The sequence below is a fragment of the Pan paniscus genome, chromosome 1, assembly GCF_029289425.2.
Source record: "Pan paniscus chromosome 1, NHGRI_mPanPan1-v2.0_pri, whole genome shotgun sequence".
Lineage (NCBI taxonomy): Eukaryota > Metazoa > Chordata > Mammalia > Primates > Hominidae > Pan > Pan paniscus.
In genome coordinates this window covers 99,892,246-99,919,271 of record NC_073249.2, presented here as the reverse complement: position 1 = coordinate 99,919,271, position 27,026 = coordinate 99,892,246, and the positions used below count along the sequence as shown (strand labels likewise).

The 27,026-nt window shown below is 47.7% G+C and overlaps 3 protein-coding genes across 10 annotated transcripts in view; all 3 read right to left on the bottom strand.

Moving 5' to 3' along the window:
• Positions 1-3,448: 3,448 nt before the first annotated feature.
• SF3B4 (splicing factor 3b subunit 4) lies at positions 3,449-10,228 on the bottom strand. Its single transcript, XM_055114000.2, has 6 exons — positions 7,841-10,228; positions 7,281-7,409; positions 6,491-7,033; positions 5,951-6,157; positions 3,973-4,146; positions 3,449-3,861 (listed from the first exon to the last, which is right to left on the bottom strand). Exons 1-6 carry the CDS (start codon positions 7,872-7,874, stop codon positions 3,674-3,676), a joined length of 1,275 nt encoding a protein of 424 aa, XP_054969975.1. The 5' UTR covers positions 7,875-10,228; the 3' UTR covers positions 3,449-3,673.
• Positions 8,766-16,989, bottom strand: MTMR11 (myotubularin related protein 11). Of its 4 annotated transcripts, none has more exons than XM_003817320.6 (17): positions 16,704-16,989; positions 16,281-16,356; positions 15,709-15,830; positions 15,424-15,484; positions 15,113-15,255; positions 14,578-14,656; positions 14,321-14,456; positions 13,985-14,072; positions 13,740-13,828; positions 13,531-13,655; positions 12,385-12,451; positions 12,065-12,135; positions 11,381-11,547; positions 10,913-11,086; positions 10,486-10,668; positions 9,744-10,037; positions 8,766-9,438 (listed from the first exon to the last, which is right to left on the bottom strand). In XM_003817320.6, exons 1-17 carry the CDS (start codon positions 16,767-16,769, stop codon positions 9,250-9,252), a joined length of 2,130 nt encoding a protein of 709 aa, XP_003817368.1. In that variant the 5' UTR covers positions 16,770-16,989; the 3' UTR covers positions 8,766-9,249. The 4 variants fall into 4 exon arrangements, with proteins under 4 accessions (XP_003817368.1, XP_034790305.1, XP_034790302.1 ...); XM_034934414.3 differs by having other exon boundaries at positions 15,709-15,745; positions 16,704-16,775; XM_034934411.3 differs by lacking the exon at positions 15,709-15,830 and having other exon boundaries at positions 16,704-16,843.
• A 944-nt stretch (positions 16,990-17,933) lies between these two features.
• Positions 17,934-27,026, bottom strand: part of OTUD7B (OTU deubiquitinase 7B) — a 72,960-nt gene continuing 63,867 nt past the window's right edge. For all 5 annotated transcript variants that reach the window (XM_034934387.3, XM_034934396.3, XM_014347201.5 and 2 more), the window contains one exon: positions 17,934-25,191. In XM_034934387.3, coding sequence (XP_034790278.1) covers positions 23,983-25,191 — 1,209 coding nt within the window. In that variant the 3' untranslated portion in view covers positions 17,934-23,982. The remainder of the gene's footprint in view (positions 25,192-27,026) is intronic.

The following is a 27,026-nucleotide window of genomic DNA, read 5'->3' as shown; positions in this document are numbered from 1 at the left end:
GCAAAATATGTTAACATTTTCAATTAGGTTATAGCCAAGTCCAGCAGGAGAGCATTTGGCCAGCAGGGAGCCATTTCTTCCCTTTAAGTTGACTTTGCCTACTCTCCACTGATACCTTATTTGCTAAAATAGAAATCTTGTATACTTTTAGAGTGAAAACTTATACCATCAGCCCTCCATATCCATGGGTTTGGCATCCATGGATTCAACCAACTGTGGATGGAAAATGTAGTTAGGCCTATGATGGTTGCATTTGTACTGAACATGTATAGACATTCTCCTCTTGACATTTATTTCCTAAACAATACAGTATAACAACTACTTGCATAGTATTTACATTGCATTAGGTGTCACAAGTAATCTAGAGATGATTTAAAACACACTGGAGGATGTGCCTAGGTTATATGCAAATGTGCCATTTTATATAAGAGATTTGAGCATTTGTGAATTTTCTTTTTTTTTTTTTTTTTTTTTTGAGACGGAGTCTCGCTCAGTCGCCCAGGCTGGAGTGCAGTGGCGCGATCTCGGCTCACTGCAAGCTCCGCCTCCCGGGTTCACGCCATTCTCCTGCCTCAGCCTCCCGAGTAGCTGGGACTACAGGCGCCCGCTACCACGCCCGGCTAATTTTTTGTATTTGTAGTAGAGACGGGGTTTCACCGTGTTAGCCAGGATGGTCTCGATCTCCTGACCTCGTGATCCGCCCGCCTCGGCCTCCCAAAGTGCTGGGATTACAGGCGTGAGCCACCGCGCCCGGCCTGTGAATTTTCATTATCTGTGGAGGGTCCTGGAACCAATCCCTTGAGAATACACAAATGACTGTATATATTTTCAAGTTCTGAGGGAAGACCTCATCATTTTCCCCCAGGTGCCAGTGCCCTGTCCCACCAACCACTCCTTTGTAGTCTCCTTTGCTGGGGCCATTTAATTTTAGAGTTCCTATGGGCTCAGTCCCAGGGGCGGGAAGACTTCTACTCTCTTCTTGCTCACCACAGGCAGTCCCGACTTTAATACTGCCTATATGCTGATGATTCCCATTTATATCTGCAGTCCAGACCTTCCCATCAAGCCCAGACTCAAAATCTCTGTCTATTCAATATCACCATGAACATCTAATAAGCATATCAAACTGGGGAAGCTAGAATTTCCGAGCCAACAGCCTCCAGGCTGAAGCAGCTGCCTCCCCTTACCTCAATTTTGTTTCAAATGGTTCCCTGCCATGATGTGAAAAAGGGCTGAAAAATGGTTTTTGGGAGCTCCCTAACTGGCTCTGACCTCAGCCTGCCTCCAATCCCAAACAGCTCTAGTGCATTATACACCATGCTATTTATCAATCTGTTTCTCCTCAGAAACATCCCATCCACCTGGATTGAATTTCTCCTTGCCTGGGAAAGGTCTATCCTTCCTTTAAGATTAAATGCAGGTATCACTTTTTTCCCAGGACTTTTCTTTTTTTGAGGTGGGAGGTGGGGGACAGTTTCGCTCTTGTTGCCCAGGCTGGAGTGCAATGGCTTGATCTCGGCTCACTGCAACCTCCACCTACCAGATTCAAGCGATTCTCCTGTCTCAGCCTCCTGAGTAGCTGGGATTACAGGCGCCCACCACTGCACCTGGCTAATTTTTGGTATTTCTAGTAGAGACGGAGTTTCACCATGTTGCCCAGGCTGGTCTCGAACTCCTGACCTCAGGTGGTCTGCCCGCCTCAGCCTCCCAAAGTGCTGGGCTTACAGGCGTGAGCCACTCACTGTGCCTGGCCGTTTTCCTGGACTTTCATGCCAGAATAGGTAACTTTCTTCCTGCTCTCAAAATATTTTGTTTCATTAACAATCTCTTATGTGTCAGTTTTGACAGCAGAACTGCCTTGCTTATCTTTGAATCCTCAGCTGTCACCAACAGACAGCCTTTGCAGGTACCATAAAAATGTTAATGAGAATGATGGACGAGAACAAGAGGGCCATGCTCACTTCTTGCCTAGAATTTAGTAAAGTTCACAGTTACATATGCCAGAGGGCACTTCAAGAAAGGGGTGACTTAACAGGATTAATGTGGCAAAGAACATGGGGGAGAAAAAGGCCATTGGATTTGGTCTACTGAAGTCTTTAAACTGAGATTTACACGTGATGAAAATCAAGTTTGGAAGGACTGAGAAATGAGAAAAAAAATTGAAATACAAACTCCTTATCTGAGATGACTGTTTACAGACATCTGTAGGAACAGAACAAAATGGAACACGTATGGAACATTTACTGTCTCCATTTACTCATTTTAATTTGTTTTGTAATTATGTAAGACATCTATATTGTTCCAAATGAAGAACACATTAACACAGTATACTCAGAGAATCCAGCTTCCCTCAATATCCACTCCCTCCCCAGTGTTATCAATTTCCATTAGTATTTGGTTTATCCTTTTTTTTTTTTTTTTGAGACAGAGTCTCGCTCTGTCGCCCAGGCTGGAGTGCAATGGCATGATCTCGGCTCACTGCAGCCTCCGCCTCCCAGGTTCAAGTGATTCTCCTGCCTCAACCTCCTGAGTAGCTGGTTTACCCATTTTTAAAAACGTTAAGTAAATACATATATATATATATGCTACCCTTAGAGAAGGTAGCACACTACACACATTATTTTCTTCACTTGGAGATCTCTCCACAGCAGTACGTAGAGATCTTCACTTGGAGATCCTTTTTACAGCTTTTTTTACATTCCTTCTTACAGCTGCACAGTACTCTGCTGCATGAATTTATCAGTTTATTCAACCGTCCCTTTATTGATGGAGATGTGAGTTTCCAATCTACTGCCATTATAACAGTGCTGCAATGAACTGCATAGTGCATGTTACTTCATTTTTGCCAGACTATCTCCAGATACATCTGTTCACTTTAAAACAATAGTCCGGCTGGGTGAGGTGGCTCACGTCTGTAATCCCAGCACTTTGGGAGGCTGAGGCAGGGGTGATCACTTGAGCCCAGGAGTTCAAAACCAGTCTGGGCAATATGCCGAAATCTCACCTCTATAAAAAATACAAAAATTAGCTGGGTGTGGTGGCACACACCTGTGGTCCCAGCTACTTGGGAGGCTGTGGTGGGAGAATCACCTGAGCCTGGGAGGTTGGGGCTGCAGTGAGCCATGATCGTGCCACTGCACCCCAGCCTAGGCAACAGAGCAAGACCGTGTCTCCAAATAAAAAAAAGAAACAAAAAAAATGATGATCCTATGCTATATATATTGGGTCCCTATCTTCCAAACTAGAAGATAAGCTCTACATAAGGAAACAATTACTCTAGTGCACAGCAAAGCTCAGCAACTGCAACAGCACATTACAGAATAAGCCTTTAAAATGTGGAGTAAGCACCCTTGCTCCTACTCCTACCTTACCATTCTTTTCATGATACTGACATCTCTTCTTAAAAGAAAAAGAGAAAAGTTACTATTGTCAAGGAAAACACCACAAATAAACAAGGAGTTTAGTTTTATTTTCTCTGTGCATTTGCAAAATACTCAGGACCAACATAAAAAAGAAATACCTCCTGTGGAAAAAGTTACATTAAAAAGGGGAATGGAGTGGGGGTGCTGAAAGGGATTAGTACCTTTGCCCCAAGGAGCTACAGCATCTCTGATTGGTCCAAGGAATAGAAAAGATATTGGGAAGATGTAACAGGAGGAAGGAAAATGTGAATTTACTGAGGGAGAGGGCCTCGAAGTGGGCCTCGAGGGGGAACTGGTGGCCGGGGAGTGGGTCTGGGTGGAGGGAGAGGCCCCCGCTGGTAGCCATAGGGTGGGGGTCGTGGAGGGCCAGTGTATCCATGGGGGGGCATCAGTGGAGGAGGTCCACGCATACCATGCGGAGGCATAGGACCTGGGTGACCTGCAAAGAGTAAAAGAAAAGTTAGTAAGGGCACGGGACAAGGGGTGTGCCTACAGGAAGCTGTAAGAACATGATAAGTGCAGATGAGGGAGGTGGCTAGAGCCGACTTACCCATGGGAGATCCGAATGGAGGCCCTCGGGGGGGCATGCCCATTGGAGGAGGTCCAGGATGAGGCATTCCAGGTGGTGGTCGGGGCGGTGGCTGGCCCCCAGAGCCTGGGGGTCCAGCGTGGGGATGTCCTAAGCCATGAGGGCCATGGTGTGCAAGCTGCATCTGAGACATCCCTATGAAAATAAAATAGACACAAGAAGAAAAGAGACAAAGAGAAGGAGGCAAAGAAAATAGAAAAAGGAAGAAAACAAAATTAGAAAGAAAGTGACATCAGAAAGAGAACTATATAGAAAAAAGGGTATAGAAAATAAGGCTGGCTGGGCACAGTGGCTCATGCCAATAATCCCAGCACTTTGGGAGGCCTAGGTGGATCACTTGAGCCCAGGAGTTCAAGAACAGCCTGGGCAACATAGTGAGACCCCAGCTCTATCAAAAAATACTTTTAATTAGCCAGGCACGGTGGTGTGTGCCTCTATTCCCAGCTACTCAGGAGGCTGAGGTGGGAGGATCACTTGGGCCTGGGACGTCAAGGCTACAGTGAGCCAAAACTACGCCACTGCACTCCAGCCTGGATGACAGAGTGAGACCCCATCACCAAAAAATAAAAATAAAAAAAGAAGGGTGGTAAAAAGTGCTCCCTATCCTTGACCCTATTCCAACAGCACAAACCAACCAATCAACCAATTACTCAATCAACTCCTTACCCTATTTGCTTGCTTCTTCCATGATTTAGGTACTGTAATAGTAATGATGAAGTATATAACAAGTGGAGTAATAACTCTGTTGATAGGATTTGAGAAAGTAGCAGAGGACATACTGTCTAAGCAAAGATCTAATTCTAAAGGATGAATACTTCAGGAGGATAAGATCATGGGAAGAAAGCATCCAAGCAGAAAGATTACCATGTGCAAGTCACAGGTGTGGCAAACAGCACAGTATGTTCCAGGAAATGCCAGGAGCAAAATGCAGTTATAGAAATGAGGGGCAGGAGCCAGATCATAAAGAGCTGTGAATGCTACGGTAATGAGTTTGGGTTTTACTCTGTAGGTCAAAGGCTGCAACAGAGGAATTCTGAGCAAGTGTGTGCACATCTGTGTCTTAAAAAACCTACACTGTGAAAGTAGATCAAAGTTAGGGAAAACTGGAGTCAAAGTGGCAGGAGATTACTACAATAAATTAAGTGTAAAATAATGAGGCAATGAGAGACTGAACTAGGGCACTGGCCATGGGGAGAGATGCCACTGATACAAATAAGACTTGGTATTAAGAGTGGGGTGATAGGGAGCAGTCAAACATAGCTCTCAGATTCATGAATTAAGCACCTGAAAAAAAAGAACGCTAGAGGAAGAATGGGTTTGAAGGAGAGGGATAGAAAAATGACGCTATCTATTAAGCAGCAGCATTAAGGATCTGGAATATCAACAGCTACGGACTAGAGATACAGACCTAGGAGGCATCAGTATATATCCAATTAAAACTATAGATATATGCAGAAAAGAGAAACAAGCACAAAAATCTAGGCACAAGTAGACATGAGTCTATCACGGTAGCTGAGATTAAGAAGTCAGAGAGAGGGGTGGAGGATCTAGAAAAGCAAAAGCAAAAAGAGACAAGAATTTCAAACAGGAGGACACAACTAGTTTCAAGTATATCAGAGGTCAAACTAGATAAGGAGCAGAAGCGTCCCCGAGATTTGGCAATTAGGTCACCACTTTGAGGTGGAGTCAGAGAAGAGAATGGAACTAAAGGTTAAAGAAATAAAAACTGGCAAGTAGAGTCTACTTGTCAGAAAAACTTAAGAAATGGATTCAGGGTGGTAGATGTTAGAGAGCATTTTGTATGTTTTTATAATAGAATGTCTGAAGGAAAGGAAAACTCTGAAACTGTTACTGTTGAGGAACAAAGGGCAGCAGGGTGAGTGGTAACAGAGATGCTCTACCAAGCTCTTCCCTCCCTTTCCCAACAAAGCACACCTACCTGGATGGGGCATCCCACCCGGTGGGAATGGGTGAGGATGTGAGTGTCCATGACCAGGATGTCCTGCCCCTGGGGTTCCTGCCGATGGGGGGCCATGTCCTGCAGCCCCAGGAGGCATAGGTGGTGGGGGCATGGCTGGGGGTATCCCAGGTGGGAGGGCTCCAGGAGGTGGCACTGGGGGTGGGAAGGAGCCAGGAGGAGGCATGCCTATAGAGGAAATGGAAAAAGGAAGAGTTAATGGTAGTGAGGAGAAAATGTCTTTAAAGAGCCTGTCCTGATCTGGCCTCTCCAGGCAGGGTGAGCTCTTTCCCCCTCCTCCCAGTGCTCTAAAATCAAAAGCAATGTTAGAAAAGTCAACCAACTTCACCCTCCTAAAGAAACCCAACAACTTTCTTCTCCACCACTACCATCACCCCTCAGTCCTCTTCCCATCAACTCACTGACTCAATGTCCCCTGTCCCCCTTTCAGACTTGTTTTCTTCTTCCTCCTGACCCTCTCCCCCAACCTTAAGACAAACATATTTTAACCAAAAGCTTTACCTGGTGGAGGAAGCCCAGACCCCAATGATGATACCACAGGATTGGGAGCAGAGGGTGGAGGAGGTGCATCTGCAAACAGCTGATGAGGGCGATCAGCCTGGGAGAGCGGGTTCTGAGCTGCCAGAAGTCGTTCGGCTGCTGAGCCATGGCGCTCACCCTTGGAGTCCTTCTTGAAGGCATAAGATACGGTGATAGGGCGGTTACAGAGGTACTGCCCATTCATGGCTTCAATGGCTGCATCCGAAGCATCAAATGAAGCAAAATTAATAAAGGCATAACCTTTGGAGTTGCCTGTGTCAGGGTCCCGCATAATCTTGGGGGTTTGTAAGATGACCCCAAAGGCGCTGAAAGTATCATAAAGCAACTTCTCATCAATCTCGGGGTCCAGGTTCCCAATGAAAATGTTGGCCCCTACATCCAGGTTTTTGTTGTGAGCTGATGCTTTGTTCACCCGTATTGGCTTCCCATAGAGTTTGATCATGTTCATGATCTTAATGGCATAGTCAGCATCTTCCTCACTCAAGAATTCCACAAAGCCATAGCCTGGAAAAGTGGAGAAGAGGAGGTTAACAACGTAAGTAAAGAGACTGAAAATGGGGTAAAACTCATCTACCCTCTAATCACAAAGAACAAGAAAGAAACAACATCACTTTACTTAAGAATGGTTCCAGAAATAAACTGAACAGAGGCTTAAAAGAAAAAAATCTTTAGGTTGCTCATGTTATTCCAAAACAGTTGTGAATACTGCTGGGACCCTCCGGGAGCAATTCGCCCCTTGTCATGTACTCACCTTGGTGCTGGCCAGTGACTCTATCCTTTGGCATGTGGGTGTTGACTACTGGTCCAGCCTGGAGAAACAGTTCCCACAGCAGTGGTTCACTAACCTTCTCATCCAGGCCCCCCACGTACACAGTGGCATCTTGAAGGGAGGGAGCAAAAAGAGCAAGCGTGAGAGTGTAACGGGAAGGAAGGAAGTGATGGAAACATGAAGATGGAACCCAACCAGGGGAACTGGGGACCGGGGTAGGGGACAGGAGCAAAAAAAAAAGTTTAAACCCTTAAACTTCTCTCTTCCCAGGACTTCGGGAATCCTCTGAGGTCTAATTTAGTATTGTGAGTGGATTTTTTTGATTTTTTGAGTGAGAAGTCAGCAGGGGACCGGACTTAAGTATCACACCCAGAGGCCTCAGCCAGCACCCGGCCACCCCGCCCCCAACAGGCACAGGGCCGGTCTCGCGCCCTCTGGGGAAGGGAGGAGTCCAGTCTCCCACCCCTGCAGAGACACTGCTGGCTGTAGTCGGGGCCTCCTAGCCACGCTGAGCCCATTCCAGACTTTCCCCCTCCAGTTACCCTGGTTCCGCTCGGAGATCGGCCCGGCAGCCATGGCGAAAGAGATCCCGCCGTCTCCCAGCAGCGGTTCCGCCTTCTGACCTCAGCACGACTTCCACTTCCGGGGCGAAGGCAGACGTAGCGGTGGGCGGGGCCGCGGAAGAGGAGGTGCCTGGAAGCGGCTGCAGCCATCTTAGGAGCCTCCGAAACTTAACCTGGGTCGGGCGGTAGAGTCCTCGGCTCGCGTCCTGAGGTGCCGCTGCTAGTTGTCTTAGCGAGGAGGGCGGAACGGAAACGCTCAGGCCCTCTTAATGCACTGCTAGACTTGAAAGAATCACACTGCTCTCAAAAATGTAAATTCGAAAGCTAAAAGAACAAAAATTTCAGTTTTAATATATTTTGTGGACAGTGATTCTTTTTTTGTTGTCCAGAGAAGGATGTGCTGAAGAGTTCCCCCCAACCCGAGGACTTGGCTGCTTTCAGGCGCAGAGGGAGCCTTCCCTCTCGCCTGCAGCCTTCTTGCAGATTTGGCCTCACAACCCTGATTTGGGCTGGAGGTATTTGGTTTTCCCTCAGGGGAGGAGACTGCGAAATGTCTGGGCTTAGAGTGACGTCTGCGCTCACCTCGTCGTAATTGCATGGGGAGGGTGAGGGCTGCTCCGGGTTGGTGTGTGACCACAGCTGAGGGGTGGATGGGATCGGAGCTCTAGAGTCTGGATCTCTAGAACACTCTGGCCCCATCTGCCTCTAAATGGGAGACACACACACGAGAACCCTTTCCCCAAATTGCACTTGAATTTTGCAGAGCCTCACCAAACCCAGTTCCCCTATTTCCTTAGCAATAATATGGTGGATGCCTTCCTCTCTTGGGTCATACACCCCTTTTACCCACCACTTTCCTACCTAGGAGAATCCTTTATTCAAACACAAGAAACAATGCCAGCAATGTGTATAAATACTATGCTTTAATGAGCCCCTTAAATAGAAATTCCACTACAAAAATACAGAGGAGACAGGGTGTTTCCTGTATCCGCCTCATTCCTATAGAAAACTATAAGGGAAGAAATAGAACTTGGAATTAAAGCAGCAGCAAGGCGAGGTGAGAATGCGATTTCTAGGCCATCTTGTTGGGACTGATGAACAGCATCTCTGATCTCATGATTTAACATCTGGTTATCCAGAAGGGATGGGATTGGCCTAAGAAAACCGATCAATTTCTGGATTGTTTTTGTTTCTTAATCCTTCAAATGACAAGAAGCAAAAATATTTGTAGGAACTAAGCAAGACAAGAGTTGGAGCAGTTAACACCACCATCTGCAGCAGAAACTCAGACCTTCTTAGTGAACTTAAGGGCTGAAGTGTGAAAGCTGAGGCTGCAAGTCCAGATACAAAAAAAAAAAAAAAAAAAAAAGATTAGACGGAACCCTCCTCTACCCCAGATCCCCCTCTGCCCTGCCTTTGAGAATGCCAGCAATTTCAGTGGGATTGAGAATGGTATGTGGATCTCTTTTCTTGGAGTGATCCTCAGGAGATATTCTTGGTGTCCATTTCCGTAATAACTCCTGAAGATGGGATAGCTCATCCTGGAGGCCAGAGATTGTGGGAGCTGAGAGGCCCATCTGGGGAGGAGGCAAAGAGGAACAGAGAGGAATACTGTTGTAGCTCTGGCCTCCTGCTTCTCTGCTACTTCTGGTGTCTTTAATTCTGTTTCCCCTTTCAGCTATGCCCTAAATTCCACTTAATCTAAGCCACAAGCACTTTCCCGCACCTCCTACACTCCCAAACCTTGTTTGATGCCAGGAGGAGTAGAACTTCACTTCCCAGACTCCCAGAGGCTTCAGCTCCTTGCCTTTCCAGCTCCTGTTCATCTGGTTCAGCAGAGTCAAGTCCCTTGTCCCACTCCCAGTCTATTTTCCCTTCTTACCTGGACCTCAGGCCTTCCCCTCAGGTAGCAGCGTCTCCAGAGCCTGATCTGGGGTCCCAGATACCCAGGCAGCAGCAGCCCTGGAGGTAAAGGGCAAGCTCCCCAATGTGAGGGGAGACCCCATTCCTGGTCAGCCAGGCTTTCAGAGGAGATAGCAGGTCGAGGGAGCCAACGAGAAGAGACTGCCAGCAGGGAGGGACTGTCCCGCCAAGGACAGAGCTGATTCAGGGGGGTCAATGCTCCTCTAGAGAAGAGCCACACAGAACTGGGGGGTCCAGGAACCATGAAGCTTGGCTAAAAGGAAAAGAAAATCAACTGGCAACAGAGAGACCAGATAACCCTAGTTTCCCCAATCTGGATCAGGACAGGGTGTCCTGCTGCCACCCACTCACTGCACTGGTGACTAGAACTACAAGCCTCCCCATGAGAACTCTTCTACCCTCCTCATTAGGCTTCAACTAGGCCTCAGGACTGATTAAGGTTGATTTTAGGGCACCTTATGTGTGCACGAGACAGGAAGATGAGTAAACAGACTTGAGGAAGGACAAAAAGGGTGCCCTCTATGCTATTCTAGGTCTTCTGTCTTCCTAGGGACACCCAGGGACTATAAGTGACAGCTGCAGAAGAGTAGTGGAGTAGCTTTCCCTAAGGAACTCAAGACATTTTGTCTTTCACTTCTCACTGTCTAGTAGCATGAGCCTGTGGGAACATCAAGGGAATTTAGGAAGTTTAGACACTTCACCTGTGGTCTAGGGAGCCAGGAATCTGGACAGTGTTCTGGGTCATAGCCAGGATTCTGGAATTGTAGTATCTGTGCATTGCTATAACGTAAATCCCAGTCCCAGACAGACAGCTGCAGGTTAAAAGAGTTCCCAGCTGGAGGCTGGGAGTATCCTGGGGTGTAGACTTGTGTATAGGAGTTTAACTGGACAGAGGAAGCAAGAAAAAGGATGGTTACACACAGTCCTCCCACATCTAGAGACAAATCATGAGATTCTCACCTCTTATTCTAGGAAAGATGTAGGGCAAAAGTCTCGTCCTGAAAATGAGAATAAATCTCCCCCTCCCCACTCACAGACCTCACTTCTCATAAAACAAATCAAGACCAAACTTCAGAGAGTACATCTCAATGGAAAAAAAAACACGAGTCAAAAATAGAAGTCACTGACCTGTCCGCTCTGCTTTCCGCGCTCCCAGGGGGTATTTCTCAGGAAGGTAAGGGTGTCAGGAACCCTGACACTGTCATGAAGAGCAAGAAGGAAAAACTCAGAGAATTCAAAATCAGCTGGAAACTGCTGGAGGAGCTGCCAGACACAATCAAGGAAGAGGAGAAACACCGGAGCCTGAAAAGAAATTAAGAGGTTGGAAGGGATTATTGGGACCCAAAGAGGGAGGATGACGAGATGATAAGGGAATGGGGAACACAGGGAATAGGGGGAACTTATGGAAGTTAGGGAATGAAAATCTGAATTGAGGGTAGCAGGGGCTTGTAAGGCCTCACTCATCAGGATCTTCGTCACAGCCTAACCTCGGGGCCCTTCTGACCAGATTCACCTCCAATGGATTATACAAAATAATTTCTCATTCTCTTACTTCCTTAGTAATATCCCCCCGATGCCATCCCGAATCATTCTCACCTCTTCACTGGCCCCAGTTCCCCCAAGCCGAGTCAGGAAGGGATGTCCAGCTGCCACCCACTCTCGCTGTACTAGTGATTGGAAGCCAAACAGTGTTCGGGCTTCGGGGGCTGAAAGCAGCTGGACGAGTGAAGAGAGGAGGCCATTGAGATCACGATCACCGCGCTCTGGGTGATAAAGAGGAAGAAGGGACAAAGAAGAGGGGTCCAAGAAACTAGGGCAGAAGAGAATGAGAAGAGAAATACGGCAAGGAGAAGTGAGAGGCACAGAGGGGAAAGGTTTGGAGTAGGAGGATTGAGAAAGCACATAGAAGTGAAGAGAAAACAAAGACCTTGAATGATTCACTTCCTAGACTCCACCCGGATAGAAATACCCAGTTTCACATGTAAGGGGCAGAATCACAATTCTCAAACCAGCTTCCACACTACCCTTCCCACCCCAACCCCAGTCTCCATCCACTGATGGAAGGAAAGGAACAAAGGGGCTAAGACCATCCTAGTGTCAGGGACCACAAGTTGTGATGGGGAGGCAGAGGTAGCACTGAAGGATGAGAGTAGAGCTCGCAGGTAGTTCCCAGGAACAGGAGAGGAAGAAGCCTTATGGGTCTCCCTCCCTGAATGCAATCTGGTCAGGTGGGTAAAGAAAAGAGGCAAGGAATGGAATGGGCTTAACCAAGGAACTCACCTTGAAGTATTACAGAACGAACCCTGGATGTCACTAATACTGAAATGTCACTGGCCTTTCGAAGACAAGCCCTGGAGGAGCAGGTGAGGAAGAGGGAGGAAGAATGATAAGCCTAGGGGAATGGAGTGATTTTGATGGGTCATGGGATGGAATAAGGCCGACTCCAAATCCTACCCCTCCTCCTTCTAAAGAGCAGAAAATGGCAGTCTTCTTGGGAAACCGAGGAGAAGAACTAAAGAAAGGCCATTTAGGACCCCAAGTTAACAGAAGGTTGAGGAAGGTTGAATTATAAATGATGGCTAGAAGAAGCGAGGGAGTACCTGACATAGTCCAGCCATCGTGTTCCTTCCAGGGCTGAAAGCCATTTATCCTCAGCTACAGATGAATCTGATAGAGGGTAGAAAGATCAGAAGGGCAAAGAGATTAGAATTCAGGATTCAGGATTCAGGTTGATAGCCTGCTGGGTTAAGAACAGGAATGAAAAGTAATTGTAAATGGCCAGGATGGTTTCTAAAATTAAACTGTGGTGATGGTTGTACAACATTGTAAATATAATAAAACTCACTGAATTGTATACCTCAGTGAAGGGTAAATTTTATGGTATGTACATTATGTCTCAATAAAGCTGTTTAAAGAATAAATTGGGGTCAAGAAGACAGGAAACCAGTGAGTCTGTGGGAGAGGTGGGAGAGGTGGGAGGTGAGTAGAAAACAGTCTCACTGGCCGGGCACGACGGCTTGTGCCTGTAATCCCAGCACTTTAGGAGGCCTTGGTGGGTGGATCATCTGAGGAGTTTGAGACCAGCCTAGTCTAACATGGGAACATGGTGAAACCTCGTCTCTACTAAAAATACAAAAATTAGCCAGGCATGGTGGCAGGCACCTGTAATCCCAGCTACTCAGGAGGCTGAGGCAGGAGAATCGCTTGAACATGGGAGTTGGAGGTTGCAGTGAGCCGAGATCGCGCCACTGCACTCCGGCCTGGGCCACAGAGGGAGACTCCGTCTCATCTGCCTTTTTTTTTTTTTTTTTTTAAGACAAGTTTCACTCTTGTCGCCCAGGCTGGAATGCAATGGCACATTCTCAGTTCACCCGCCTCCTGGGTTCAAGCGATTCTCGTGCCTCAGCCTTCCAAGTAGCTGGGATTACAGGCATCGGCCACCACACCCAGCTAATTTTGTGTGTGTGTGTATTTTTAGTAGAAACGGGGTTTCACCATGTTGGCCAGGTTGGTCTCGAACTCCTGCCCTCAAGTGATCTGCCCACCTCGGCCTCCCATAGTGGTGGGATTACAGGCGTGAGCCACCAGGCCCAGCCGAGACTCCGTCTCAAGAAAAAAGAAAAGAAAAGAAAACAGGCTCATTGGACTAAAGAGCTACTCATCTACAGCAAGCAAAGGGTAAACCAGGTTAGGCTCAGCAGACCTAGGGGTGAGGGTGAGGGTTAGGGGTCAAAGGTTATTCTCACCGGGCAGGCAGAGGGCCCTCAGCCTCAGGTGGGCAAGTTGGACATCTGCAAGGCTGGGCAGCTCATCCATAGTGTCTACCAGGACAACATCTGAATGCCCAGCCTGGAGCAACAACTCCACTGCTCTGGAGGGGAGGGAGTCAGGAAATAAGAGAAGGAGTCTGCCCTGAGCACCTAAACCTTGATTCTTCTCATCAAGCCTCCCTCACCTGATATCCTCCTTGTTAGGGTCACTGGCTGTATAGAAGCCTCCACAGCGGAGAAGATCACTGCCCCCAGGGTGATGCCAGGACAAGCGCTTCACATGGGGCAGAAGAGGGTCATTGTGGGAGAAATGCCTAGCTCCACGCTACCCTTGCCCCCACACTGACCTCACAGAGGTTCCTCCCTCCACGATGTCCCTGGCCCACATGACCCTCTAATCCACAGCCATTACCCTAACCATCACACTGACCGGTCCACGGCCCTGATGAAAGTGGCCAAATGCTCTCCTGACCTCACTGTCCAGAATTCGGTTAGGGACCCAGAAGTAACGGGGGAGGCTGTGAAATGAGAGTGATATTACAGTTTGGCTCAGTGACTTCATTATAATGTAAAGCTCTTATTACAAGGAAGCTGCTTCAGAGGGACCATTCCAAGGGATTTCAGGTTTAGGGATCTAGGAGGCAAGGGAGATAGCTTTGTGGGTGTCCTAGGAGGCTGGAGTTTGTGGGAAGTCCTAGCTTTAGAGGATCAAGGAACTAAGGGAAGATTGGGAGAGCAGCAGCGTTGGGGTGCACTGGGGGATCACCTAGTGGCTACGTCGAACCTCTCGTTGACCGTGCTGACCCTCCAGCCTCTGGCTGCCTGCTTCTTCCGCTCAGTCTCCCAGTCTTCCGCTGTCTCCATGAGAGGAATTGGTGGTTTTCTGGAGCCAGAACCCTGGCCTAGAACAGGAGTGAGACATAGAGGAGGAAGGAGAAAATCAGAGACAGCTTCTCAGCTCTTTGTCATCAGCCATCCTCTGCTTTTTCAGACTCTTCCTTACCCTAAAGCACTCTCACTCACCAGCCTTGCTCAGGGTTATCCCCGAATACTGCTGGGCTTGATTGCTCTGAGCTCTGGCTTGGACAATGGCCATGGTCACCTGCAGAGGAAAGGACATTCCATCCTTTTGGCTTAGGCTGAGTAAGTGAAAAGAAGGAAATGGAGCCCATGTGTTGCTCCACTCTCTTTGCCAAGAATGAAGAACAGTGAAGACAGTCCCTAGAGAAGGGGGCTTCCTCAGGTCATGGGGACTGGGGTCGGGAGAACAAATCTGGAACCACAGAATCCTAGAATGATGATTCTGGGAGGAATCCTGGTTTTTCAGAGGAGGAAACTTGCCCACAGTCACACTGCTGGTAATTAATAGAGTAAGGCTAGAGTGCAGGCTCTATACTCTCATCACGCAATCATTTATCCCAGCCTTTTAGCCTTTCCTTGAGAGAAGCAGGGGGAATGATGAGAGGATCCCAGGGGCTGGAGGAGTCTCAGAAATTGTCAGGGAGAGGATCCCAAGGTTCTGAGGTGAGGAGAAAGCCTCAGGTTAGGGGCCTCTTACCTGAAAAGCCTGAGGCTCTAGGCCTCCAGCCTCAAAACCAACTCTGAGCAGCCGGAAGTCTCGGCCATGAATCAGAATCTCCTCAGGGATAAATTTATGCAGGGACCCTGGACGGAGGAGCTGGACTCGGGACAAGCCGCTCACTGAAGTCAAGAGGTACAGAACAGTGTAACCATGGACTAGAGTCTCTCCAGAAGGGACTCTTGCAGCCCATCCCACTCCATCCCTGCTGTTTTCTGAGAACAGAGGAAGGACGAGGAGGGAGTTCCAACAACCCCAGTGAACCCCTTCACCAAACCCCCCCAACTTACCAGCCTCTAATCGTCCAATGTTGACCAGGGCAAAATCGTATTCACTGTTCAAGGGAGTGTCCTAGACGAAGCACGTGACTGGGTAGACATCTGAAATCGCCCTCATTTTCCTACCCTGGCAGCCCCAACCCCTTCTAGGGGGCAACAACCCTAGAGAGAGTTCCCACTGATTATCAATGATACATTCAAAAGACAGCCCTTAACCCATAATGTTTGTCTAAATCCTGCTAGACTCCCCTACCCATTTCCCACTAGCTGTCATTTCTGTGGCCCCAACCATCTCACCTGATTCCACTGCCATCCACAGGGCTGGAAGGTGACCCTAAAGTTGGTACAGATCAGGGTTCCAGACAATTCTGGTTCCAGGCCCTTCCTCACCCCTGGGGCCCATGCTAGGATCTGCTCCCCTAAAGGGGAAGAAGGGAAGCCCTGTTATGACTGTTCCCAGTGTTGCCCACACTTGGATACACCCACCCCTCCAAGAAAGGGAGATCTAAATAGGGAAGATTAAAATCCTCCCCAAAGCCCACTACAATGTAAGCTTATGAGGAAAGATAAATGTTTTTTAATTTCTGTAACTAGAACAGAGCCTAGAACAAGGCCTGGCACATAGCAGGCACTAACTATGTATTGAATAAGTAAATTTGAAAAGGGGTAACAGGGTCAAGGAAACAGAAGGAATGTCAAGGTCCAGCTCTCAGCCAGCTCTAGAGGCTGTCAGGGAGGACAGCGAGCCTCAGGCAGAAGTACTTCGAGCCACGAGAGGAACACAGGGGTATCTTTGGTGAGGGCATGAAACAAGATTGGCGTAGGATGAAATTTGGAAGAGTCTTTGGAGAGTAATAGGGCATTATTACCTGGGAGGCATCTGGAGGCCAGGCAACTGCTAGGCTGACGACTCCTGGGCTCCGGCATCCTGTTTTCCTGGACAGACTTTGGTCCAGAGAGTTGAGGGGGGTCTAGAGTTAACCCCTAGGCTCCCCACCTCCCCAAAGGCAGCTGCCTGTAGAGGCCTACACTCTCACTCTCGGGGGAAACTGAGATCAGTGTCTGTGGGGAGCTCCAGACCTACCAGGGCTGGTAGACAGTAAAGGGAGGGGCTGGTTAATGGATAATGAGACAACGAACTTGAGACTGAGAAAGACAGACCAGGCTCCATCAGCAGAAGCTGATAGACAGACACACCCTCCTCCTCTAGAGCCTTTGCTTCCCCCTTTTATCTCCACCTCATCCCCGTTCTCACCCTCTTGCCGACACCCCCCCAAATTCCTTCTCCTTACCCCCATCTCTGGCTCCTCCTTCTGGGGGGCAATGTTGAAACTCTGGCCCCGGCCCCCCCACCACATTTCTCTGGCTCCATCCGGGGACACAGCAGTTAAGGGTGGGAAACCTCAAGGATGCTCACCCACCTCGGGGAGAGGCTGAGTCTTCTTGAGAAGAGGGGTGTTAGGGAGAGGGGTAGGGGGTTGGACCCAAGGGAAAGGAGCATTTGACGTGCACGGAGCAGAGTTTGGGGGTCCTTGGAAAGGTGTGTCCAGCCCAGCCTGAGAAGTCTCCTCGGAAACTTCAGTCGACTCTGGAGAGGGCGGGAGAGATGCCCAGCCCCTTAAAGGAGAATACACACAATTCTGGAAAAGTGGAGAGGAAACGGTGGAGTCTGAGACGGACGGGTGGGGAAGAAATGGGGACTGAGAGAAAAACGACTCCCTTCTTTACCCCAATCCCAGACCCTGTTCTCTTCCTGTTCATGAGTACTGGAGACCGTTTGAGGGGAGCAGTTCTATTGATTATGAAGCTGGAATCATCTGGGCTACCTCTCTGGAGTGTCTCAGTGATGACTTCCCTTAAAAGCTCCGTTCTTTTGTCTTCTCAAAGGGGTTTGGGGCGGGGAGAGGGGTAGGAATGTGAAAGTGGTTCAAGCCTCCTTGCCGCCTCTTCCAGAAGAAAATGAAAATTAGACCTGGGGGGATTTTTGTCAGCAGAGGCCCAAGAATTAGGTGAGGAAGCAGGGAAACTGGTTAAAGTGGTTTTGCATATCTTTCTCTAGAGGGCATGACACAGACATCATGTGAAGACTGCAGTGGAGAAGTATAAAAAGAGATGGAAATGTGTCCAAGATGCAGACATAAGTACGGTTTGTGTGCAAGTCTTGGGGATGTGGGTGGGACAAAAAGATCTTACCAGTTAATCTTGCCCATCACGTAGATACACAACCAATAGGCAATAAGTGCCCATTCCCGTATGTGACTCCACCCCTCCAACCCAGACACCAGATCTCCAAATGAATGATTCATGTTCAGGACTTTCACAGGTGAGGGCTGGAAACCTCTCTTCAGCTCAGCAGTCCATCCCCCGTCCCTCCCATCTGCAACCCTAGAAGCAAAGATGGGTAAGGAAAGCTGGGAACAAGGAGAGAAGGAGCTGCAGCTCCTTTAAAGGAGGGGGACTTGGGGACAGCAAAGCAAAAATCTTTATTTAGACATGAAAAAGACAGAAAATAAAATACAAAATAAGAGTTAATGAGCTGCTGTTTTATTGCTTTTGAATCTACAGAGGCAGCAATCCTTAGATGGGGGCCCCAGTTTTCCAAAGTGACACTCAATTTTCCCCTCCCCCCAGTACACCACCCTTCTGGCCTCAGCTTTCAGTTTCCTGTCTTGGCTGCAACTGTGGAAATAGTGAAGATATTGTGAGACAGAAAGTCAGTCTGGAACAAAGAGGTATACACCTGCTAAGAAGGTGGCCCAGAAGCCTGATTCTAGAAGTCCTAAAGGCTACAGAGCACCACCACCCCACCTGCCCCTAATGCATTCCATGGGCCTCAACCTCTTGGGGGAAGAAAATATTTCCCAAGGTCTGTTGTAAAAAGAAAATAGGGACCAGGCGCAGTGGCTCACGCCTGTAATCCCAAGCATTTTGGAAGGCCAAGGCAGTCAGATTAGTTGAGGTCAGGAGTTCAGGACCACCTGGCCAACATGATGAAGCCCCATCTCTACTGAAAATACAAAGATTAGCCAGGCGTGGTGGCTCACACCTATAATCCCAGCTACTTGGGAGGCTGAGGCAGGAGAATCGCTTGAACCCAGGAAGCAGAGGTTGCAGTGAGCCAAGATCTAATGACTACGCTCCAGCCTGGGCAACAGAGCAAGACTCCATCGCAAAAAAAAAAAAAAAAAAAGCATAGGAAGGTGTACCATAACTTTTAAATCCCATTATCCACTTTCCTTCTCACCACCATCCTTCATTCAAGAGCCTCATTCTATTCTTTAGCACTTTGAGGTGTGGAGACAGTGGAGGAACACGGAAAAAAAAAAATTGGGGGGTAGGGGTGTGGTGGCTCATGCCTGTAATCCCAGCACTTTGGAAGGCTGAGGTGGGTGGATCACCTGAGGTTAGGAATTCAAGACCAGCCTGGCCAACATGGTGAAACCCCCGACTCTACTAAAAAAAAAACAAAAACAAAACAAAAATTAGCCAGGCATGGTGGTAGGCTCCTGTAATCCCAGCTACTCGGGAGCCTGAGGCAGGAGAATCGCTTGAACCCAGGAGACGAAGGTTGCAGTGAGCTGGGATCGCGCCATTGCACTCCATCCTGGGCGACAAGAGCGAAACTCTGTCTCCAAAAAAAAAAAAAAAAAAAAAAAAAAAAAAAAGCGGGGTGGGGGGAAATCAGGAGGAGAAAAGAATTGGGCGATTTGGATCAATACTTAACCAGGAATGGAGTGGGCAGGAGCTGAGGGTTAAGGCTGCCTCTCACCACCCCACACACCCCCAGTAGAAGTACTAGATGAAGGGAAGGGTGGAGAGGCAAGGGGCTATATCAGATTTTTCCATTTTCAGAATCCTGGTCTGGCTGCAGGTTTGTGCCAGGAGTAAAGGCTGCTGGGAGGGGCAGCTGGAGGAGGGAGGTGGAGCTGAGTGACTCACAAGATGAGTCACAGATCCAGTTATAAGCACAGAAAGAGGCCAAGGTCCTTCCCACCCCTACTCCTCTTAACTGCTGCCAGCCAGCTTCCGTTGCTCTTTTGTACTGCCCCTTACCCACTTGGCCAATGCAGGAGATGGCACAGACAAAGTCTACATGGGGACATCGTAATATTTTGTTACCCAACTGATGTATGGGGGCAAAATACCCTGTGATTTGCAGACTGGCTGTCTGCAAAGTAGAAGAGACAGAATGCCTGCATGACTCATCCAGATCTATAGTTGAAAGGCCTGGAGGGAAAGAAGGAAATTAGAAAAATCTGGAGTGCAGGTGATTCCAGGCCGGGAAGGGGCTTCTAATTCTGTCTCCTCACCTGTGGCTATATGTCTGGGGCACTGACTCATTGGAGAAGGAAGACACAGAGGCCAGTCGCGGTGGCTCATGCCTGTAATCAATCCCAGCACTTTGGGAGGCCGAGGCTGGCGGATCACCTGAGGTCAGGAGTTCAAGATCAGCCTGGCCGACATGGTGAAACCCCATCTCTACTAAAATACAAAAATTAGCCGGGCATGATTGCGGGTGCCTGTAATCCTAGCCACCTGGGAGGCTGAGACGGGAGAATCACTTGAACCCAGGAGACGGTGGTTGGAGTGAGCCGAGATTGCACCACTGCACTCCAGCCTGGGCAGCTGAGCGAGACTCCGTCTCAAACCAAAAAAAAAAGAAAGAAAGAAAAAGGAAAAAGAAAGAAGACTCAGAGTCCAGAGGTGTCTGAGTAATTCAGAGACAATCATCTCTGAAATACTCTTTATTGAGAAAAAAAAAATGTGACTGGAACCTTGGACACATGGCTAAAAGGAGTTAAGAATGGCAAAAGCTAGGTTCTCAGAACACATTCAAAACCAGCTCTATTCTTTTGGGCTCAGTATCACCCCGCAGATATACAACACGAAGTCACTGCTAATTCTTGTTTGTCTGTGGGCCTTAGTTTTGCTTGATAGAAAAAAAAAACTGAGCTAATAGAGGGAAGGTACTTCCCTTCCACTGCCCTCTACAGCACTGAGTTTAACACCATCTCCACTCCTTAAAAAGACTGAATCTTTAAAAAATCTTTGGATATAATCTTTTTATTTTGTTGATAAAAACCAGTATGGAGGAAAAACTTCTGGTTAAATCTTGTAACTTTCAATAAATGCAGCATAGGTTAAGGGAGAAGCGGAGGCCTGTCCTACAGTAACACTTACTCCGTTGGAGATGGGGCAGAGAGCATAGCAGGGAGGGAGTAGCACTGTCTAACATCAAAAAGGGAAAAACAAGAACCCTGAAAATCTCCCCTCTCCATTAAAAACTTCAGTAGGTACCCCAGTTGCCCTGGATTAAAGGAACTAAGTGCACTTAAATTTAAGCCTGAGAGATGATATCATCCCTCACTTGGGGTTAAAGGGTCTACCTTCCCCCTTCACTCACACACCCCTCCTTAACTAAGGAATTTTTCTGCCCATTTCGAGTGCAGGCCATATGCCCCTTCTTTCCTTCTCCCCAACCCAGTAACGACATGGGCTTGCCTCTTCTATTCCCTCATCTTCCCAAAATACCACAAACCAAGCTGAATCTATATTAATTTCCCAGGCATTATTCCTTCACCTCCCCCCATCCCACCAAGACCCTCCTCGAAAGAATGAAGCAAAACAAACTTCACTATCTCCTATAAAAAATATCCATTGTCTCAGGGTCTCTCATCCTTAGAATGGAGAGGTTTTTCAATGCCTCAATAAATAGTTACCCTCCCAAATAAAAAAAATAATTTATTTCTTAATAAAAAGCTATAAGGCCTAAAGCCCCATTTTACCATATTCACCCCTAGACCACCCCTCAAAATTTCCATCTTTTTTTATTTGAAAATAAAGCAAAAGGAATTGGAATTGGCTAACTTATAAATAAAAACAAACATGATACAAGGTTTTTTGTTCATTTGTCCTTAGTTTTTAAAAACAAAAGTGTTAACTAGAATCTAACAACAGATCAAATCCAAACACAGCAGTCCAGTGGAGAATCAAAACTTTTCCGGCTTTATTCTCTGGGAAAACCCCTGGTCTGTTTTCATTCCTATTGGTCCAGGCCAGCATTCTATGATATGAAGGCCTAAATTAGGAAAGCTAGGTGAGCTGTGCAAATTCAGGGTGTCTGAGCCACCTGTTTTTTGGTGTGTGATGGGGATGGAGGCGCACACAGTGGTGTTCTCGCTAGTGTTCAAATCACAGAAACAGGGACGTAACTAGGGTGAGGTGAGCAAAGCACTCACCTTGGGCACAAAATTTAAGGAGTGCCAAAAAATCCAGTAACCAAGATAAATACTATTTTAATGCAACATTTTTAAAAAATCACAATTAATATAAAAAATCTATGATGGACAATGTATCAAAAACTTAAATAAGAAGGATTCATCCCCATACTTATTCAATTCAGCCTCACTTCCCTCCTCCTAATCTCAGTCCTGTCAGATCCTGTAAGATTTCGCTATTTTATCCAACATAAATTTTTTTGCATTAATTTTTTTAAATACTGCATTTTTTAAAGTATCTTGATTAATGAGTTTTATAGTAACCCTTAAATTTTGCAACTTAGGGGAGTGCTCATCTCATACCAGGTTCCAGACCTGCCTAGACATATACACATCCCTTCCTTTGGAATCTCACTGCTTCCTTAACACAAATCTATTTTCAAAGAAAACCCTAAGAATTAATAGCCATAGGAAATTATTAAATCAGATTTGGAAAATAGGTGACTTCTGAGTTTGTTGAGGAGAAAATAACCTTTATAAACCGTGAGCATTTCCAACAAGGACAATCTTGACTGGCTACCGAGGAGGAAAACACACACACATATGCACGCACGCACATGCATGCACGCTCAAGTGCTTTAGATCAAATGTGGGGATTACGTTCCAAGGGATGGGTTATGAGTACATACCTCAAAAGAAAAATCCAAACACAGAAAAACAGCCCCAGTTAATACTCTGGACACATAAGTACACTTATTCCCCTTCTTCACATGCACCCGGGAGTGTATACAATTGCATAGTTGACTTTTTTTCCCGGAAAAAAATATAAAGAAAAAGGAAAATTGGCCCAGGATAGGTCTTCCGGTTTAAAGCTCTTAGAAATGGCTCTGGCCAGAGCATAGGCTGTTCAGACTTGTGCTTTGTGCAAATTGCGAAGGAGCTCCCCCTACTGTGTCCACATCCCCACTCCCAGCCCCTAGAGAACAGGGAAGGGTCAGGGAAAGGGAGAAACCTAAAGACAGATCAGCTCATTGGGAGTCATCTGTGCTCTGTGGTTATAGTTCACTAAAATATATTTCTCTAACTACCTTTTTATAAATTGCCCCTATATGTTTCAACATCAGTCCTAATATCAAAAATATCTCTTCTTAGAAAGTATTTTTAATTATTTTAATAAACTAACCACAGATTAAGGTCAGCTATGGCTTAACAAAAGAAGCCGGGATGTTAAGTTCATTCTCCAAAAGTAGAGCAAAGGGAGAAAGAACCACTTAAGTAGGAGGAAAAAAAATCATTTTTTAAATGTTTTTGCTTGCTGGGGTCCTTTTATTTCTTTTCCTTAAAAAAAAAAAGTCAATAAAATAAGTTGCTTTCTACAGAAACGCAGCAGCCACAGAGGCCTGTAATGCTCTACTTAGGTTTTTGGTTTTGTTTGAAACAGTCTCTGGCTAAAATGTCTGTCCTCCCACCCCTCCCAAGGTGCACTCAAACCCCAACGTATGGTTATTGCTGTGGTTAAAAAATAGATCAGCTCTGCCCCAATTCACCTGGAGAAAATGCAACACACATGACGGCTGTTCTCACCACACTCTTCCCTTTAAACAAATACAATTAAAGACTTAGATGAGGAAAAGATAGGGGGTAATCAGCAATCTCTTCTCAAATTGTAACAGATGACATATGACTGCTTGGAAGGAAATAAACCTTAAGAGGAAAAGGATTTCCCTTTTAAGTTCCTCCCTTTCCCATCTAAACAAACGGATTTAAACTACCCCCACCTCCTAACAGGCACCCATGAGGACACATTACTGCCTTGTCTTTCCAGATCCTTCAAGGGGAAGAATTTATCCAACCTTAATTTCTAGCTTAATTCAAATCAATAGCAAATGTGTCCAATTTCCCACTTCCCCTCCACACTTCTCACTCCACCATGTTTTCCCAACCTAAAGAATTTTGGTTTTATTGACTGAGAACCTCCTTTGCCCATTCCTCCCCAAGACTTCTGCCCACCTCCCACCCCCACACACCAAACCTTCCCCTGCTACTTTCTCTTAGGTCCCTGGATGGGACCCAGGAGGTTATAAGACAGAATCGCCATCTTTTCCCCTTGTACCTCAAACCTCATCAAGTCAAGCTCTGCAGAGGAATAGTACAGCCCCTGAGGTGCCATCCAGCCCCGACCTGCTCTTGCCAGCCTGGCAGCACTCCTGTGTGCACACACTTAAAAGTTTCCAGCCAGGCTCCCACAAACATTACTGCATTTTCCCCCTCAACATGGGGACTGTGTTCTTGATGAGCCAATTAGTTGAGCTTAACTTTGTTTAGCCTCCTTGCCCTTCAGTGTTCCACCCGTTCAGAACCTGTGCACCAGGAGCTCCCCATCCGGTTCCCGCTCCCTCCTCCTCAGTTCTTCCCTGTAACAACAGGAACAGAAGTTGTTTGTCTCAGGGTGTCCATAGAAGCTGCAGTTCGGTTGTTTGCATTTGGTCTGAGTTGGGGGAAGGCCCCGGAGACCTCCAGCCCATCCATCTGGCTCAGGGGGCTCTCTGTAGCCATTGCTATAGGAATCAGCCACTCGGTAGGGGGGTGGTAACAAGGCACCCCTGTGAAGTCCATCCTTAGAGTGGCTGCCTGGCTCCAGAGAAGGGATGCTGTCCTGGTGGGGGTAGGGTCGCCCAGGAGGGCACTGTCTGGGGAAGGTGGCATATGGTGGTAGGCCCCCGACACATGGACCCCCTGCCAACTGCCTCCGGGGTTCCTGGCAGTGGACTCCGCCCCCAGAAGGCCGAGGGATAGTAAAGTCCCCAGGGTAGCCAGTGGAAAATGCCATTGCCCTGGACTCTGCTGGGGGACCGGTCGGCTGCTCTTCCCTAGCATCTGGCTCTGGCTTTTTGGCTGGAGGAGGGCCACCCCCTATTCCTCCATTCATGATCTTCCTCTCTGCCTCCTTCTGCTTCTGTTCTGCCAGGAATCTCTCCTCAGCATCAGAAAGGTAGCGCTGGATCATCTCCTCCTGATACTGGTGACGGTGACCCATCTTCAGGGTTCCAACAAAAATAAACTTCCCCTCCCCTTGCATGGCAGTCCTCAGAATGCTCAGGCTCTGCATCACCTCCTGGCTATACTTGTTCCCTCCGTTACCAACAGACTCAGCTGGGGGCTTCTCAGACACAGGCCCATCCCCAGCTGCCTCCTCCTTGCCACCCTTCCAGCTCTTCAGTGAGTTTTTCTTCTTCTTCTCCAGTGTCTCAGTGCCACTGCTTCCTCCCAACCCTGTCCCCACCCCTCCAGGCTTCGAACCCTTGCTGTGCATCAGGCCCCCCATGTTCTTCTTGAGCTTGCTGCCCAAGGTTTTGCCAAAGCTGCCCAGTTTGTTAGCCACAGAATCTGCTCTCTTCTTGTCCTTCTCCCGATCTCGCTTTGACTTCTCCTTCCGCCGGCCGCCCTCGTTGCTGGTGGAACTGCTGCCAACTGACTCCTTGTCTGAGTCTCCAGACTCAGGAGTGGACCGGGGCTCATCTCCAGCTGAGGCGGTGGGGGACTCAGGCTGGGCCAGAGGAGCCTGGAAGAGACAAGAACACTGTTGACAGTTATCCCAGCAGCCTGGGGTGGGGGAATCCCCCAGGGACCTCTAGCCCATCCATCTGGCTCAGGGAGCTCCCTGCAGCCATGGCTATAGAAATTAGCCAGGTAGAAAAGGATGGACACCTATGAACTCCGTCCTCTGAGTGATTGCCTAGTGACTGCCTTGCTCCAGAGAAGGGCTTCTGTCATGATGAGGGAAGGGTCACCCAGGATGGCACTGTCCTTCCTGGGTTCCAGTCAGTCAGCTTTCTCCCCCACTGCAATCTGACTCCCTTCTGTAATAAGGAGATAGTAGAATAAAGCCTTACTGTTCATTTAGAACAATGAGCAACCATATGATACGTGGCTTCCGGGTGAGAGGCCCAGACATTAGAATGTTCTTTATTATACATTTCTCTATGCCAAATTCTGCTCGAAACTAATCTCAAGAAAGTCTTGACTAATCAAAACTAACCAAGTCTAGCCACTTTGCATCCCCTCAACTTTTATACATTCTGCATTGGAGTTATCAATTTGACCCTACTCCTGTGCTCCTGTTCTAACTCAGAGCCCACTGAATTAGGAGCTCTTTAAGCTACTCCGTCTCCTAGTGCCCAAAACAGAGGTCTATCTACAGAAGACTTTGGACGAAATAATGATCATCTCAAGTTCAACAAACAGTCCAGAAAACCTTTCTTAAAGAATATGTTAAGCCAGGCGCGGTGGCTCATGCCTGTAATCCCAGCACTTTGGGAGGCCGAGGTGGGTGGATCACCTGAGGTCGGGAGTTCCAGACCAGCCTGACCAACATGGAGAAACCCCGTCTCTACTAAAAATACAAAATTAGCCGGACATGGTGGTGCATGTCTGTAATCCCAGCTACTCAGGAGGCTGAGGCAGGAGAATCGCTTGAACCCAGGAGGCGGAGGTTGCAATAAGCTGAGATCGCACCATTGCACTCCAGCCTGGGCAAAAAGAGTGAAACTCCATCTCAAAGAAAAAAAAATAATAATAATAATATGTTTTAGGTCAGGCGCGGTGGCTCACGCCTGTAATCCCAGCACTTTCGGGGGCCAAGGCAGGCGGATCACAAGACCAGCCTGGCCAACATGGCGAAACCCCATCTCTACTAAAAATAGAAAAATTAGCTGGACATGGTGGCGGGCACCTGTAATCTCAGCTACTCGGGAGGCTGAGGCAGGAGAATCGCTTGAACCCAGAAGGTGGAGGTTGCAGTGAGCTGAGATCGTGTCATTGCACTCCAGCCTGGGCGACAAGAGCAAGATTCCGTCTCAAAAAATATATACATGTTTTAGTATCAGACAACAGAGACTGGCTGGAGAGGAGATGTGGAAAACAGGAGACTAACGGTTTTTAAAAAGCAGGAAAGGGCTGGGTGCAGTGGCTCATGCCTGTAATCCCAGAACTTTGGGAGGCCAAGGTGGGTGGATCACCTGAGGTCAGGAGTTCGAGACTAGCCTGGCCAACATGGTGAAACTCCGTCTCTACTAAAAATACAAAAATCAGCTGGGTGTGGTGGCGCACGTCTGTAATCCCAGCTACTCGTGAGGCTAATGCAGGAGAATCACTTGAACCTGGGAAGTGGAGGTTGCTGTGAGCCAAGATTGTGCCACTGCATTTCAGCCTGGGTGACAGAGCAAGACTTCCTCTGAAAAAAAAAAAAAAAAAAAAAAAAAAAAGGCAGGAAAGGCCAGGCGCGGTGGCTCACACTTGTAATCCCAGCACTGTGGGAGGCCGAGGCGGGCAGATCATCTGAGGTCAGGCATTCGAGACCAGCCTGGCCAACATGGTGAAACCTGTCCTCTACTAAAA